Source organism: Camelus ferus, chromosome 5, assembly GCF_009834535.1.
Source record: "Camelus ferus isolate YT-003-E chromosome 5, BCGSAC_Cfer_1.0, whole genome shotgun sequence".
Classification (NCBI taxonomy): Eukaryota; Metazoa; Chordata; class Mammalia; order Artiodactyla; family Camelidae; genus Camelus; species Camelus ferus.
Genome location: NC_045700.1, coordinates 18,501,545 through 18,518,263, shown reverse-complemented (window position 1 = coordinate 18,518,263; position 16,719 = coordinate 18,501,545). Strand labels below are relative to the sequence as shown.

At 38.8% G+C, this 16,719-nt stretch overlaps 1 protein-coding gene across 1 annotated transcript in view; it reads right to left on the bottom strand.

Annotated features, from left to right (window-relative positions):
* The window catches only part of THSD7B (thrombospondin type 1 domain containing 7B), a 657,597-nt gene extending 644,990 nt beyond the window's left edge, over positions 1-12,607 (bottom strand). Inside the window, 1 exon segment of the mRNA XM_032479372.1 lies at positions 12,422-12,607. Within this exon segment, the coding sequence (XP_032335263.1) occupies positions 12,422-12,560 (139 nt within the window). The 5' untranslated portion in view covers positions 12,561-12,607.
* Positions 12,608-16,719: the final 4,112 nt, after the last annotated feature.

Genomic DNA, 16,719 nt, shown 5'->3' with positions numbered 1-16,719 from the left:
TCAATCCATAAGAAGGTAGGCAGCTTTTTCTGTTTTTATTTGGTTCCAATCAGGACTATTATTCATGGCAAATAAAGTCATGGCCGTGAAGATGTTTATAAAATCAGCTTTTAAGACTGCTCTTTGAATTTGTCATACTGTCTCTTAGTCTTTAATTCGTACTTCAGTCCCACTTTGATAGGTCTGACTTGTTTTCATCTTGGACTTCTAGACTTCTCTGCATGGAATCCTCTAATTTCCGAGTTAAGAATAATTCAAACTTATGTTAAATATCAAAATTCTACCATGAAAGAAAAAGTTGAAGGAAGATCATTTCCAGGTGGCCATAAAGGAATTTCTTCATTGGTCATCTGACCACCAGGCAGAAACCACTCTCCTATCAAACCCTCAATCCAACAGCTCAGCCTAACACCGATCATACAGAGCCAATGAACATTCACATTAAATTAAAACAAATTTCAACCTGGGAAAAGTTCGGTGGGCCAATTAATTTTATTATAGATAGATTTTGGAGTACTTGCTCAAAGAGAATAACTGAGTTAGTCATCACAAAAATTAATATTTCAACAACACTTTTCCATTCCACAATAAATAGCCTAAAATAGGCACGACAGAAAAATAAGTTAGAAGACTTCCCATTAATGTGGGGGACATGTATATATTTTCACTCCTTCCTAATACCCCTTTGAAATGACAGTATAGGCATCAAAACACATAACTCAATAAGGGCCAAAAATACACAGTGTGGAGAACACGCAGCAATGAATTTTGGAACACAGAGAGCACAGAGGGGCAGTAAGCAACCTGAAAATGAAAAGGAAGCTGAAGATTCTGCCTACAGAAGAACATGGTAACAACAACAGAAAAAACTGATTTACACTTGCAGAACTCTGGGAAAGTTTGGGATCTAGAGACCCTAGAAAAAAGTAGTAAGGCTGGTGGCTTGACATGGGGGATAATTAAAAGTCCATAAAGGGAATTAATTAGCCCCTAAGCTCCCTTCCTCTGTCTTTTCCTCAATATCTGCAGGAAAACAGACAACAAAAATCAACTCTCAAGAGGACATTTTTGAGGAGAGCACACAAAGCAAAAGACGATGAGGCATCATACGCAAAAGAGAAGTGACTGAAATGCTGAGGACTAAATGTAGAGCCAGTCTGCCCAGACCTCTGCCCTTGTTCTTTGATTGACAGTCCAGTGTAGGCAGGTTCATTTCAGGAGACACTATGATGGTAAATTTCATGTGTCAATTTGCATGGACCACACAGAATGCCCAGATATTTGGCTAAACATGATTTCTGGGTGTTATCTGTGAAGGTGTTTCCAGATGAGATTAGCATTTGAATCAGTAGACTGAGTAAAGCAGAAGGCCCTCCCCAGTGCGGCTGGGCATCATCCAATCTGTTGGAGAACAAACAGGACAAAAAGGCAGAGGAAGGAAGGACTCACTATTTGCCTGTTTGAACTGAAACACCGCTCTTCTCCTTCACTTGTACTGGGACTTGCATTATCAGCTCCCCTGGTTTTCAGGCCTCTGGGCTTGGACTGAACTACATCAATGGCTTTCCTGGGCCTTCAGATTTCTTAGCCTCCATAACTACATGAGCCAATTTCTTATAATAATTCTCTCTCTCTTGTCTCTCTTTCCCTCTGCCTTTCTCTTTCTCTCTCTCTCTCTCGAAATCCCTGACTAATCCAGACACTGGATAGCCCCTGTAAAGAAGACTGTTACTCATGACTGAATCCATTTCCCCTTCTTACAAGGCTGTCCGACTACAAACTACATTTCTCATCTTCCCTTGTGGCCAGCAGTGACCTTGTAACTACATTCTCACCAATGGAATGTGACCAGAAATGAGGGATCGTGGCAAATTTAAAACATATATCTGCAAATTCTTTGCCACTCCTCCAATCAAAGGATGAAATCTAGCCCCCGCCTTAGAGACTCCCTTGCAACCAACTGAATGTGGTCCAAGTGGCCATGCCTGGCTCCCAGGCTAGGTTAGAAAAAGGCACGCAACTCCTGCCTGCTGCTCTTCGGAAGCTTGTTCTGAGAGTCTTCAGCTATCATATTAAGAATACTCACTACCCTGAGGCCTCCATACAAAGGGAGCATGTGGACAGGATCAGAGAGAGAGAGAGGGAAAGGGATACTTAAAGAGTCCCAGCTGTTCCAACCTCATCTGTTTGAGTCTTCCCAGCGCAGGTACTTCCAGATGAGCCAGCCTCTGCCTTCATCGGACCACAATGGCATAAAAGACCCCAAGGGAGATCACCTAGCAGGGCCCAGCCGCCTCCACATGTGAGAGCCAAACTGAAGCCCATTAGTAACTGAAGCCACTTTTGTAGTGGGCTCCTACACAGCTCTCTTTCACAGAGTACTGGAACATATATGGAACTTCTTTTTTTGGTGGGGGGTGGGGGCGGGGTTCCTTTTTTTTTTTTGGTGGGGAGAGGTAATTATGTTCATTAATTTCTAGAGGAGGTACTGGGGATTGAATCCAGGACCTCATGCATGCTAAGCATGCGCTCTACCACTGAGCTGTACCCTCCCCTCTGTATGGAACTTCTATGTTACTTGTTGAAATATATTTTTTTAGACTTCAGTTCTGTGCTCTTTTCATCACTAGAACGTGGAAATGCCATGAGGCCTTCCCATGAGAGAGACAGGAGCTGCTATTATTTTTAAGCCATGTACTTGGGAACATCTTCATTACAGCAACTTACCTTCACCTTAAGTAACACACACAATAGGCCCTGGATAAAAGACCGTCTGGTACTGATGGATACAGATTTTTGAGAAACCCATCCTCCAAGAAAAAAAGCCAGCTCACTACTCAGAAGAGTCTGACAGTGAAACCGAAACAGCTGAGTCAGGTACACAGAATGTCAATCAGCTTTTAATGCCTCACCTTCAATGACGGGAAACACTAAAAAGAGAGACAATAGCCGACAGACATTAAAAGAAAGCTCCTCATATCAGAGGCCATGATCAGACAAATAGATGAATGAAAAAGAGATTTAGAGGAAGCATAAGTGGTAGAGAATGAAAAGAAGAAGTTAAATTATAATTAATATCTTCTAAATGAAAACATATTGCATCTGTGAAACAAGATATAATTTCAAAAATCACATTGAAGTAAGAGATCTTAGAAATTTAAAATGCGGTAACTGAAATAAAAAATATTGAAAGGGAGTGCTGAAAGATGAAATAGAATAAATATTTTAGAAATTAGAATAAAAATGCAAACAAAGGAAAAAAAATAAATACCTAAAACTTGAAGACCTGTTAAGAGAGGTGAAGTATCTGTCTAAGGAGTTGCAGAAGGAACAGAGACAACAGAGGTGGGAAATCATATAAAAAGTGAATCTCAGAACTGCAGAGCATGAGCATATTGGTGAAATATTCTCCTAATGACCAACAAAATTAAGAAGTGATTCACCCCAAAGTATATAATCATGAAATTTCAGAACTTCGTGGATAAAAAGAAGATTCCAGAAAGAGGAAAAGAGGCAAACAGGTAACATACAAAGAGATGAGATCAGAATGACATAAAACTTCTTAGCAACAACACTGGAGGCTCGAATACAGTAGAGCAAAGCCTTGAAATTTCTGAAAGAAGTGTTTTTAACCTTGAACTCCACACATGCAAGCTATCAGTCAAGTATATGACAAGAGACCCTTTCAGACATGAAAAATGACTTCTAATGTACCCTATTTTAGCAGTTCTAGAAAATAAAGCTTCAAAGGCAAGGAAGAGAAATACAAAAGACAAAACAAAACAAACAGGAATAAGGTGTTCAAGATGACAAAATAAAGGGAGGCTCCAAAATGAAAATGGTTCAGGAGTCCACATTGAATCAGGGGGACAGAGAGCGAGGGAAAGAATTCCCTAAGAAAGAATTTAATAGGGCATTTGGGACAGTGCTTAAATGTTTCAAAAAATGAGTAATGGGCATATGACATATCAACTGGAGCATCGTGGGGGAAGCTGAAGGAGACTCAAGTGTGGGATTAAGACACACACACTGCTATGCATAAAACAGTTAAACAACAAGGACCTACTGGATAGCACAGAGAACTATATTCAGTACCTTGTAATACCTTTTGTGGAACAGAATCTGAAAAAGAACACGTGCATAAAACTGAAACTCTTTGCTGTACCCCTGAACTAACACAATGTTGTAAATCAACTTAAGTTTGACTATAATTAAAAAAAAAGGTGAAGCAAAAAAATGAGAGAATTTTTTTTTATCTCTGGGTAAAACAAAAAGCTGAAGAGAAAAGAGGTGGAAGTGTAGTATCCTGCTTGGCTCAGCAGAGGACAGTATGTAGAAATATATAATTCCTGTACATTGATTTAAATATTTGCATATAACTACTTTGAAGGGAGGCAGTTAAGGAGGGAAAGGGGTAGAAGATGAGAGCTAAATCTTCAACTAACATAACAGGAAATCAACAGGAAATATCCAATATTTATAAATAAAAAAATAGAATTAATGAGTACATCACTTAGAAATATGGAGGTATATACATCAGGCTAAGTAGAAAAAGAGTTGAAACTGGCTTCCTCCAAGGAAATGAACTGGAAGACAACATGAAACTGTAATATCTCATCACAAGAATCAAAGTAATACTTAAATTTCTTACTAGGTGCAACTATTCCTTTTTATTACAAAATGCATTCAACATATGTTCTGGAGATGATCAGAAATGGTACCAGAACCAAGGAACCAGAAAGTATGGATCATTTGTTTTCATATTTACAGATTTATAAGTTTGACTTTGGTTTTCATTCATTTTATATCCTCTCCTCAAGATATATTTCAAGTTCTAGAATAACAGCAATTACATGTTCTATTCCTTCAGTCTCACCATTTCTCAACACTCTGAAATACACACACTCACACCCCTCCAAGAGACAGTGTTCCTCATTCTACAAGTACTTAGATGTAGATGTGCTGGGGATATTTTATACCACAGTTATTTACATTCTAGATACTTGGAAAACATCAGTGCATAAAATCAACAAAATCTCTCTCCTCGGGGAGCCTCCATTACAGTACTATTTAGGAAAAAAATCAGAGTAATTTATTTTAAATTATTTAGGTAATATAGGCTTTTTCTGACTTACTGGAAGGATTATAAAATTAGTAGTTTAGTCTCCAAGGAAAAAGGACTAGTTTTTAGCCGTGAATCCCATGCCATATATGTCTATACTTTTTGATATTACAGAAATAACATCACTGAGAGTTTATTACAGACATGGCTGTAAGATAAATTAATATCCATAGATGTAATTTAAATGATTTCAATTTAATCAAATCCCTAGAAGAAATATTTCATGAACTTCTAGGACATAGTCAAAAAAATAGCTCTCTCCTAAGAACATTTTACTGTTGCTAAAATTCCTGAACTCGAAATAGATATATTATCTATGTATATAAAAATATACAATTTTTCCTTAAAGTATTTTCAACACTGAAAACATTACTATTTAAGCTATAATTAAATATTAACCTAAGTAAGATCCCTTTTTTTAACATAGTCATTTTCATAATCTCTTTTTTTCTTCCAAAATGATTAATTTTTACTTATCTACTTAGTTCTTAGAACATAGGTCATTATTCTCACCCTTTTTATTCACTAGGGAAGGAGCTACTGAAATTAAAACTTTCCAAGAGTCTGTCATACAGAAAGTTTTAGAGCTAAAAAGTCAGCAAAATTACTTATGACCATTTACTAATACAGTACATACAACCGTCAAGCCGACCTCCCCTCTTTTGTGTGTCTAAAGAAAAAAACATATGAAAAAACTGTACAACATAAAAGCAAGAATAAATATTTCAAGCATCAAATTATTATATAGTAATGATAAAAATAACAGCTAACATTTACTGAATAGCTACTATATACCAGGCATTTCAATATATTTGTTGTACTTAACTTTCAGAATAGTCCTCTGAAGTATTTACTTTCCTCATTTACTTAATTTTCAAAACAGCCCTCTGAAATACTTTCTTCGTTTCAGAAAGATGCATAAGGCTCAGAGACATTAAGTAACTTTCTCCTCTCTAGAAACATAGGACTTGAAGGTGGGTCTGCCTCTGTATAAAAAGCCCCAGCTCTTTCTAATATGCTGAGTGATCTCTTACGATGACTTAAGGCGTTAAAACAAACTCTCACCAACAGACAAGTATGGATTTTCTTTCTTTCAGACCTTATTATTCATAGCAAAACTTGTTTTCCAGTCTTTTTATAAACATTTGCAAATGTAACTTGGAGTGATGAAAATGTTCTGAAACTAGATAGTGGTGATGTTTCCATCACACTGTGAATGTACTAAATGCCACTGAATTGTAACTCTCAAACGCTTAAAATAGTAAAGTTTATGCTATGTGTATTTTACCACAATAATTTTTTTTAAATGTCATTTGGCCCAAAGGAAGTACATTAGAAACTTATCCTTTACACATACAGGATCATAAATTTCAAGGTTGCTTCTTCATTTCTAAGGTTATCCAGTTAAATTCTACCTCGTTGCTAGTGACTTACAAATTTATATCTCTAGCAGAGACCTGACTCCTGAATTCAGATCACCCATCCAACTTCCCGGTCAACATCTCCATGTGAATTTCTAACAAGTTCAAATATTGAACATGTCCAATACCACATTCCTCATGTTCCCCCCATACCAACTCCTGACCATTCAGCCCAGTTTAAATGATGGCAACGCCACTCTCCCAGCTGCTGGGGGCAAAGCCTCAGTATCACCCCTACATCTCTCTCCCTCCCCACTCTCATCAGTAAATTAGGATGGTTCTACCTTAAATCAAGGTTTCTCAATCTGGCCGCTTTTGACGTTCTGGAGCCAGATAATTCTTTGCTGTGGGGGACTGTCCTGTGCATTTTACGACATTTAGCAGCATTCCTGGCTTCTACTCCCAGATGTCTATAGCACACCCCAGTTGTGACAACCAGTTGTGATATTCCCAAAAGTTCCCTGCTGGGCAAAATCACCCTCAGTTGAAAACCATGGCATGAAATATATCCAGCATTCAACCCCTTCTCAGCAGCTTCACTGACATGACCTTAGTTCAAGCTATTATCATCACTCCTCTTTATTTCTGTAGTCACCTCCTAACTCGTCTCCTTGCTTCCACTTCAACTGACCACCCACGATGATGCTATTAAAGTCTTATTTAAAAGAAAAAGATCAAAATCAAGCATCATATGAAAGAAAATCATCAAACCACGAAAGGAAAAACAAAAAGAAGGAACAAAGAAGAAATACAAAATCAACTGGAAAACAAGGCAATAAACAGATACCTATCAATAATTACTGTAAATGTCAATGGGCTAAATGCTCCAATCAAAAGACACAGAGAGGCAGATTGGATAATCAAACAAGAGCCTACAATGTGCTGCCTACAAGAGACCCACTGTAGGGTGAAGGGCACACACAGATGAAAAGTGAGAGGATAGAAAAAGTATTTTGCGCAAATGGAAATGACAAGATAGCGAGGGTAGCAACACTCGCAGAAAAAAATAAGACTTTAAAACAAAGGCCATAAAAAAAGATAAAGAAGATGGAGATTCCTTAAAAAACTAAAAATAGACTTACCATGTGATCCAGCAATCCCACTCCAGGACATAGATCTGGGAGAAACTCTAATTCAAAAAGACACATGCACTATTTACAATAGCCAAGACATGGAAGTAACCTAAATGTCCATTGACAGATAAATGGATAAAGAAGTTGTGGTACATTTATACAATGGAATATTACTCAGCCATAAAAAAGGAATACAATAATGCCATTTGCAGCAACAGGGATGGACCTGGAGATTGTCACACTAAGTGAAGTCAGAAAGAGAAAGAAAAATATCATACACTATCACTTATATGTGGAATCTTTAAAAAATGAGACAAATGAACTTATTTACAAAACAGAAACAGACCCACAGACATAGAAAAGAAACTTATGGTTATCAGTGGGGAAGGAGGAGTGGAGGGATAAATTGGGAGTTCTGGATTTGCAGATGCTAACTACTATATATAAAATAGATAAAAAGGTCCTACTGTAGGGCACAGGAACTATATTCGACACCTTGTAATGACCTATAATGAAAAAGAATATAGGAAGGGACAGACTAGGATTTCAAAATTTGTAGATACTGACAGGCATATGCAGAATAGAGAAACACGATTATACTGTAGAGCACAGGGAAATATATACAAGATCTTGTGGTAGCTCACAGTGAAAAAAAAAATGTGACAATGAATGTAAGTATGTTCATGTATAACTGAAAAATTATGCTCTACACTGAAATTTGACACAACATTGTAAAATGACTATAACTCAATAAAAAATGTAAAAAAAAGAATATGAAAAGGAATATATATATGTACAACTGAATCACTATGCTATACACCAGAAATTAACACAATATTGTAAATCAACTATACTTCAATCAATCACTCAATCAATATAAGATCATGTCATCACTCTGTAAAAACTCCCCAGTGTCTTCTTATCTTACCTAGAGTAAAAGCCAAAATTGTATTTTGACCTTGAGGACACTGCTGCTTTGGGCCCCATCACCCCTCTGACCTGACCTCCCATCACTGTCCCCCATGTTTGCTCAGCTCCAGCCTGCTGGCCTCTTCTCTGGTCCTCAAACAGGCCACACCCATGCCTGCCTCAGGGCCTTTTTCCCTGGGCCTTCTCTCTGTCTGGAATATTCCTCACCCCAATATCCCCATGACTGTCTCCCTCCCTTCCTTCCAGTCTTCACTTCCTCAGCGAGTTATCACATAGCCCACCTACTTAAAATATCAGTCTCTCACCCTTCACTGCACACCCCTCTTCCTTGCCTTATGTTTCCTTCTAAGCACTTAGCACCATCTAACATGCTCTCTAACTTCCTGATCATGTTTATTAGCTTGTTCATGAGGCTCGAGGATTTGTCTGCTTTATTCTCAACTTATCTCACACATTTGTCACAGTGCCTGGCACACAGTAAGGTCTCAACAAGGATCAGTGGAATGAACGAACTTCTTAGAACCATTACTGAGAAAGTTTTTAAGAGACCACTAGTTACTGTGGCTTCAGAGACCATGATCTGTTCATCTCTACAAAGCAAGCAACCATGCATAGCTATGTGTTTATTTAAAACCACAAGCAGCATCACTCCTCATCTCAAACACTTGCTGACATGATCCTTCTTTCTTGGCAGAGATGACAGATTGCCTGATACTAAATACAGATCAGAGGAACTCATCACAGTGATGACGGGCGTTCAACAGCCTTGCCGGATCAATGACCCCACAGCCGACGGCTCACGAGTCTCTCCCTCATTACAGAAATCCTTAGCAACATAATATATCACTCACTTATTATTCATCAATCCATTGTTTTCCCAAAGCCAGGACTCACTTAGAAACGCCTCTAACTTGGATGAGGTTGACTAACATCTAACCTATGGACTCAGGGGAAAAACAATAGATGCCAGGAAAGAGCTTAAGTGACTGGCAGCTACCATCTAAATCCAGAAAATGGCTTCTAAGTTTCTAAAATAAGGTATATTTATCTGGATCTCCATGGAAATCTGTTCAAATTCCAGATTACATTAGACGTGAGTTGTTGGATTTGATAATATATAAAAAATGCAGCTAATTTCAACTGCAATGGAGTTTTTATTTTAAATTCAAATGAAATACATTAACCATGCATAAGTAGGTACAGACTCTAAGATGTTGAGCTTGTCTTTGAAGGTGATGACCCAGGATTGCTCTAGGGCAGAAGACTCTTCAAACTGATTTATGGCTTACCTTTAAAATAATGCTGCATTCATGTCAGTTTTATTTTTAATAGCAAAAAACTAAAAGCCACTGAAATGCCAAGCGATACCAGAAGAAAAAATAGACAAATAGGTACTGATTAAATAAACTATTAAAAGTCCAACAGAAAACTCTGCAACCACTAAAAGATAAAACTGACCCGTGAGCTCTAACGTGAAACGTTCATCACGACATCATTACATGATAAAAGCAGCCGGAGAGTAGAATTCCGCAGAATATGATTCTGACTGTACGAAGCAGTGTTCGTGTGTATGTACACACAGGGATGTACACATTAGATATTTTCACATCCACATTCTCCACCGTTTCACACTCTGCTTCCAGCCCCAGGAGGCAGGTCAGATGGAGACATCAATGGGTTCCCTTGCCTTGTGGCTTCGGGTTGGATTCCGCCATTGAGATCCCCAGCAGGAGATGTGTGGGTAAGGACCATTCATTACCCTGAGCCCCTTCCCACCTTTTCAATGCACTTTGCTTATATCCCTCTAAAGGCCACAGCATCTGTCGCGCATCCTCCCCATGAAAGTTTTCTCTTCAGATTCCAGAAACCACTCCCTTTCTTTGCCTGCAGACTGAGAAGCTGTAAATAAAGACACCAGCCCAGGGGCACTCCATCACAATTCCTCATAGCTGTTCTCATAGCTTGCTCGTATTTTCCTACTTTTGTAAATAGTCCTTTTATTAAACTCTTCTCAATTACCTACTTTGCATTGACCATTTCTTTTTTGGCAGAACTGTAACTAATAATGATAACAAAACTTTTGTGTGTCTGTATTCTGTGTCATTTATATACTAACATATTTGTATTTATATATGCAAAGGAAGATACACATGGTCTAGGTGTTGACTTTTAATTTTGTATCTTTTAAATTTTTTCTACCTTTAAAATGTCTGGTCACATACAAGTAATAAAGGTGCTATTCAGAAATGAAACCAAATGGGAAAAATATATGTTATCACCTTTTAGCTGGCACATTCATGAGGGAAAGAAAAGAAGTAATGAATACCAGGGAAAATGAGAGTGATGACACGATATTCATTCTGATCTGTGCAAAGCGTCTGAGGGGAAGGCGCCTCACTTCTGAAACTGAAGTGTGACAGTTATCAAAGTGTTCATCCATTGTAAAAGTGGGCTGCACCATCTTGTTCCACTGACCTACTTTCAGAAAAGCAGGCCTATTTTTAAAATTTGCTTCTAAATAAGCCCATTTCCTTAACACATCCCATTCATGTTTCATATTTGCTACTTTCCATTTTAATTGCACTTTTTTGGGAATGTTAGACAGGAGTACAATCATATAAATGTGCTTATTTAGATATGATAAAACATTTAGTCTTTCCTGATTAAAATAAAATAGCCCCATTCACATAAATGCAATATTGACTTTTCGAACTATTTTCAATGCTTCCTAAAACTACTGTGAGGTAAAAAATGAAAATCACTAATGTGGTATTAAGAGCCCACAATTAAATGAATTTACAGAGGCTTTAATGCAATTAAATTTCCTCCAGACTCTATCTCTAATGGTCCTGGGGTTTTACTTAATATACTTGGAAGCATAATTCACTTTCGTTTTTGCAAGATCATGTAAATATTACAAATATCACCTTTACACATATTTCCATGGCGACATAATATGTTTGCAGTCTATTTAATTTACAGATGATGGGACTAAAATGAAAACTCTTCAAGGACCACAGATCTTCCAGAACATCACATTTTCCAATTCTTAGATATTAAGTGCGTAAGTTATCTGTATTTGCAAGAACGGACTCTTGAAACGGTAATACATACTTTAAATACTCTGTGAAACTTTTAAGAAAACTAAAAGCTAGAGGAAAGAAAGCCATCAGTATATAAAGAGCCGAGAAGTTTGGGGTTCATCACTGAAGTTAATAAAGCATTAGCCTTTAAAATTAAATTTAATACATCTTTTCCACAGCCACACTGAGGAAATACTAGAAAAGAATGTAAGTTATATGGAAGCCTCAAACCTCAACTCAGCTCATTCATACAGTTATATACACGGCAGTTAAGGATCTTAAAACACATGAGGGCAACTGTATAGTCACAACTTATGGACAAAGATCTTGGGATAATTTTTCATGTTCCCACACCTAGATATACAGGATCTATGTGAGAAAATATTCAATTAATGTATAGCTAACTAGTTTGTACCCCCAAAGACAAAGACATAGATTACTGGTCCAAAGCCTTTTTTAGCAAAGGACATCAGTTGAATTCAGATTCATTCTCGCAACCGATGTGCCACACAGCAGTGATACATCTGACAAAGGCAGAGCAGATGTAACTATGGAAATCGTAACTTCAACTGACAACAACATGAAAATTCAGTAGGATAACCAGCATCACGGATGGAGATGACAATTATGTAGTCAGAAGCAGCAAATGTAAGCTTTATTATAAAGAAGAAGAATCTACTTTTTTTCCCCTCTCTAGATATTTTCCACTACTCCACAAATTGGAACAAGGATGGAAAGAATAGTCTTCTCATTAATGAAAATGGGACAAGGGAACAGCCAGGACATTCCTACCTGGTTTCCAGACGAACTGATTATCCTGTTTGCCTTCCAAATGAGCTGCGTGGGACAGCAAGAGAGACAGTAATAGAAACAGCTTCCTCGTGCCCCTCCATACCCAGCGAGCGAGGGCCAGACTGCCCTGGGGAACCATTCTTCAGAGTCTCAGCCTCCTCACTTGCCTATTCCTAGAAGGAAAAAAAGAACATCAGATAAGTTCTTCTGCAAAGAAATTACAAAAACTCACTTGGACTTCTGGAACCTTTAGCATGACGACATCACCAATTTCCCATGGCCATAAACAAAATACATAGGAAATTAACATTTTAAGGTCAGATATGAATTAGCCCACATGTTCAATCCTTACCCATGGAAGGGACTGTACTGCTCCCCAATCAGCTGACTTTTGTTTTTAAGAGCAGGGGGAGCAGATCCCTGATATAGTCCCTCTTTCTCCTCAGCCAGACTCCTTCAGGAGCCCACGATTTGGGGAGAAAGATCTGCATACACAGCAACATTCAAAAGAGGGCAATGAACACTTTAATAGTAGTATTAAGAAAGGGGGGTGGGGGGTATAGCTCAGTGGTAGAGTGCACGCTTAGCACGCACGAGGTGCCGGGTTCAATCTCCAGGACCTCCACTAAAATAAACAAACAAACAAACATCAAAAATTTAAAATACTCCTAAATAAATTTTTTAAAAGGGAAGAAAGTAAGAGGAAAAGACGGAAGAGAAAGCAACTCGTTCTTCTCACCTGAGGAAAACAAGAAGGAAATCAAACACAAGGTAATATCTGAGAAGAGCCAGGGGAAAAGGGCTTCAAGGTGCCAGGAAGGGCATGTCAGGACGAGAGAACTCGGTGCTGAAATGCATCTTGTGTCTGGGGCCTGGGAGTGGGGCCAGTGGCTGCAGCGAAGGACACAAAAAGGAAGAAGGAATGGACAGAGATGGGATTTAGAACGCAGATTGGGGAGCAAATGATAAAGAGTCCTGAATGGCACTTGAGGGACTTTGACTTCATTCTGCAAATGATAGCACTAAGGATCACAGGAGAGCCAGTGACTTTTAAGTAGCTGACATCTGTGTGCATAAGGGATTACCAAGAAACTGAGGCCAGTTAGGAAACAAAGATTCCAGGTGAGTATTGATGAAGTAAAGGATCAGAAGAAACCTGAATGGCAGTGCAGAGGCTGGGTTTCAAGGACTTGGTTAACAGCTTGATGGGATCTATGAGATAGAGAAGACAGAAAAGACAGAGAGGTGACTGAACTGATGGGGCCATTCTCCCGAAAAGGAGAAACGTGAAGAGGGGCAGTTTTGAAAAGGAAGACAAAGAGAATTTCCTTTCAAGAACATTAAGCCTGTTGTGCCTACAGGATATCCAAGCAGTTTCCCAAAAGGTATTAAGAAAATCTACCTGGAGTTAAGGAGATATGACAAAACTTGCCACAATATATGTGTTAGAAAAATAAAGTAAGAGGCACAGGTACAGGGAGATAAAAGGACTGAACAGTAAGAATGTCAAGAGTAGAAGTTATTGCCCCTAATATTTGCTAGAAGTGGGGAGCAAATTTGACCATGAACTTCCAAGTGACCAAAAATAAAAGTGGCTACTACAGCCCTCATATACATAGGAGTAAAGTTTAAATTCTCTTTTTTAAATTGTTTTAGGAAAAGCCATTGCCCTGGTCCCAAACACTGATGGAATTTACCCCCAAGAGTTCTCATCAACACAGATGCTATGCTGAGCAAGGGCTGAACACATCCATTCATCAGTAACACAGACACCAGCAATCTGCAGTCAGTGGGGCCCAGGGCTCTCCCAAGTACAAATCAGTGAAAATGATTCTGCAAAGAGTCAAGAGAAGGAGCTGAAGTACACAGCTCTCTGATGGCCTGCCTTGTTCCGAAGACTAAGGGAATAGTTGGGTAAGCAACCGAAAGAACTTTTCTTCAAAATTCTGCCTCACATACCAATATGGAGAAGAGTGGAATGTTCCAGCTGAAATGAAATAGAGCTCTCCTGCTTGACTATTTGTCCCCAGGACTGGCCTGTTAAGACTATTCCATGGAACCTTTGGGACATTACTGGACACAGCTCAAAAACCTCTGGACTAGATGAAAACTGTACCCCCTTACATGAGACATCTTTACGCATACACACACACACACACACACATCCCCTAGACAACGGATATTTCACGTTGCTAGTGGCAAATCTACACGCTTAACAAGCAACACACAATGAATGGCGAATGGTTTGGGAACTGTATCATGGTATTTTAAAGTCTGCATACACACACACACAAATAGGTGATTAATTCTTCACGATATAGATTTGCCACAAACACTTTGGTCTGGACATATTTCAGAAGGCACCATTGCCATTAATTCCATCAAGGCAGCGGAAAAAACTCTCAATATTGCCCCCTCATAAAACAACAGACCTTCCTAGTGAATCAGACCCATCAATTTAGTTGAAATCTATACCCCGGGGAAAGCAAATGAACTGGCCTTCTAATGATGGGTTTAAGTCATTGTAACATTAGAGAACTTTTGATAAAAATGATGATTTGAGTTTTAGGGTAGTTGATCCTAGACTATTATTATTACTATTAATAGATCAATTAACCAGCAGGACCAGCTCTCTATTGAGACCACTTCTTTTGTGACAGGCAATCACCAGGGTACAGGAGATGACTTTGTTCACTCGCATTAGTGGAAGACACACTTTCAGCCTATCTAAAAGCATATTCATGTCATTACAATGTAAGCCAAAGAGATGGAGGACCAAAAGCCTATTTGTTAGACTCTAAATGGCCCCAGGTGGGAACCTAAACAGAGATTTAAAAGGATTAGGAGTTCCTGTGAGACTACATGGGAGCTGAAATGATTAGCCAATAATTTTATACAAATACTTTGAATTTTGCATCAATCTTTGGATTTTAATTGCAATACCTGAACACAGGTTGCTGTAAGCCCTGGTCTTCTTTTAGGCTTCCTCACTGGTACAGAGCCCTGGACAGACTCTGCAAAGGGACCCACTGGCTTTAACAGTCCTGTTGTGTTCACCTAAGCTGGGAAAGATCCCTGAGCAGAGTGGCTTGGGGGGCCTACCGGAAACTTGCAGTCACCATTATCTCCTGGCGAGGATAGTACCAGTAGAAACCCAAGACTGATCTTGAACCCCCCCAAAAATCTGAAATACAGATTTTAGAGAATACACCAAAGCACCTCAATTCAGGACTCTCTGGCAATCTTAGTTCTGCAGAGACCCACACATTGTTAGCATCTGGATTACAATACTATTCCTCTTTACTTCTCTTTTTCCAAGAAGCTTAAGGACAGAGGATGGGAAACCAGATTTGACGACCTTCCACCACCTGCCATACTGCAAGCTTTATATCCACTAGGAAATGGAGCATCTCCGCTGAGTTGAGGGAAAGTGGAGGGTGGAATCTGCACACAGGTTTGTCTTACTCCACTAACCTGTGATGACTCTCTTTCCTCCAAAGGCCTGAAACTCACTAAATTATTCTCTGGAAGACACTGGAAGTCACTCCTGTAGCCATTCCTTGAAAAGCCACACAAGAGTTCATAATAAACAAAATGAGAGAAAACAAGAAACGATTAGAGCTTCCACTTCTGTTTGTAAAACACAAATGGGAAAATGCTGTAACTACAATGAAAAAATACATATTATGCAGGAAGCATGTGTTACTCACGATGGCATGAATAATTTATATCAGGAAGGTCGCAGAGTTTCTAAATCGACTTATTTACTCTATATCTTAGCATCCAAAATGTATTTGCAAGGTTAGCTCTAAACTGATGAATACTAAGAGAAATTAAAAAAAAAAAAACATAGTTTCTCCTCTAAGCCTCAGTTTTCTAATCATTTAAAGGCCATTCAAATGATGAAAAATGTGCCTTATACTTCATACGCATTTCATTTTCCCTTAAATGGATTCTTGTTGTTGAAGTCCTTGAATATTTAAAAGGCACAAAACTTAAAAATAAAATAAAAACTGTTCCAATTTGCTTTCAGCCCAAAGGGCCAGCACTTGAGTAGGAGAAAAGCAAACTTGACCATCCATACCCCTGGTGCGCCACCTCATGGCAGCCGTGCAGAGACGATGGCTCAATAAAGATGGCTCAGTAACGGGCTGGAGGGGGCGATGCTCACTGTGAAGACCCACTCAACTGACCACGATGGCCACTCCAACTAGTTGCCTAATGCAGGCGAGTGTTAACTAAGCACTGCTAGAGAAGCCCCAGAAGCATTTGTTTTTGCTCAGCAATCCACCTCATCT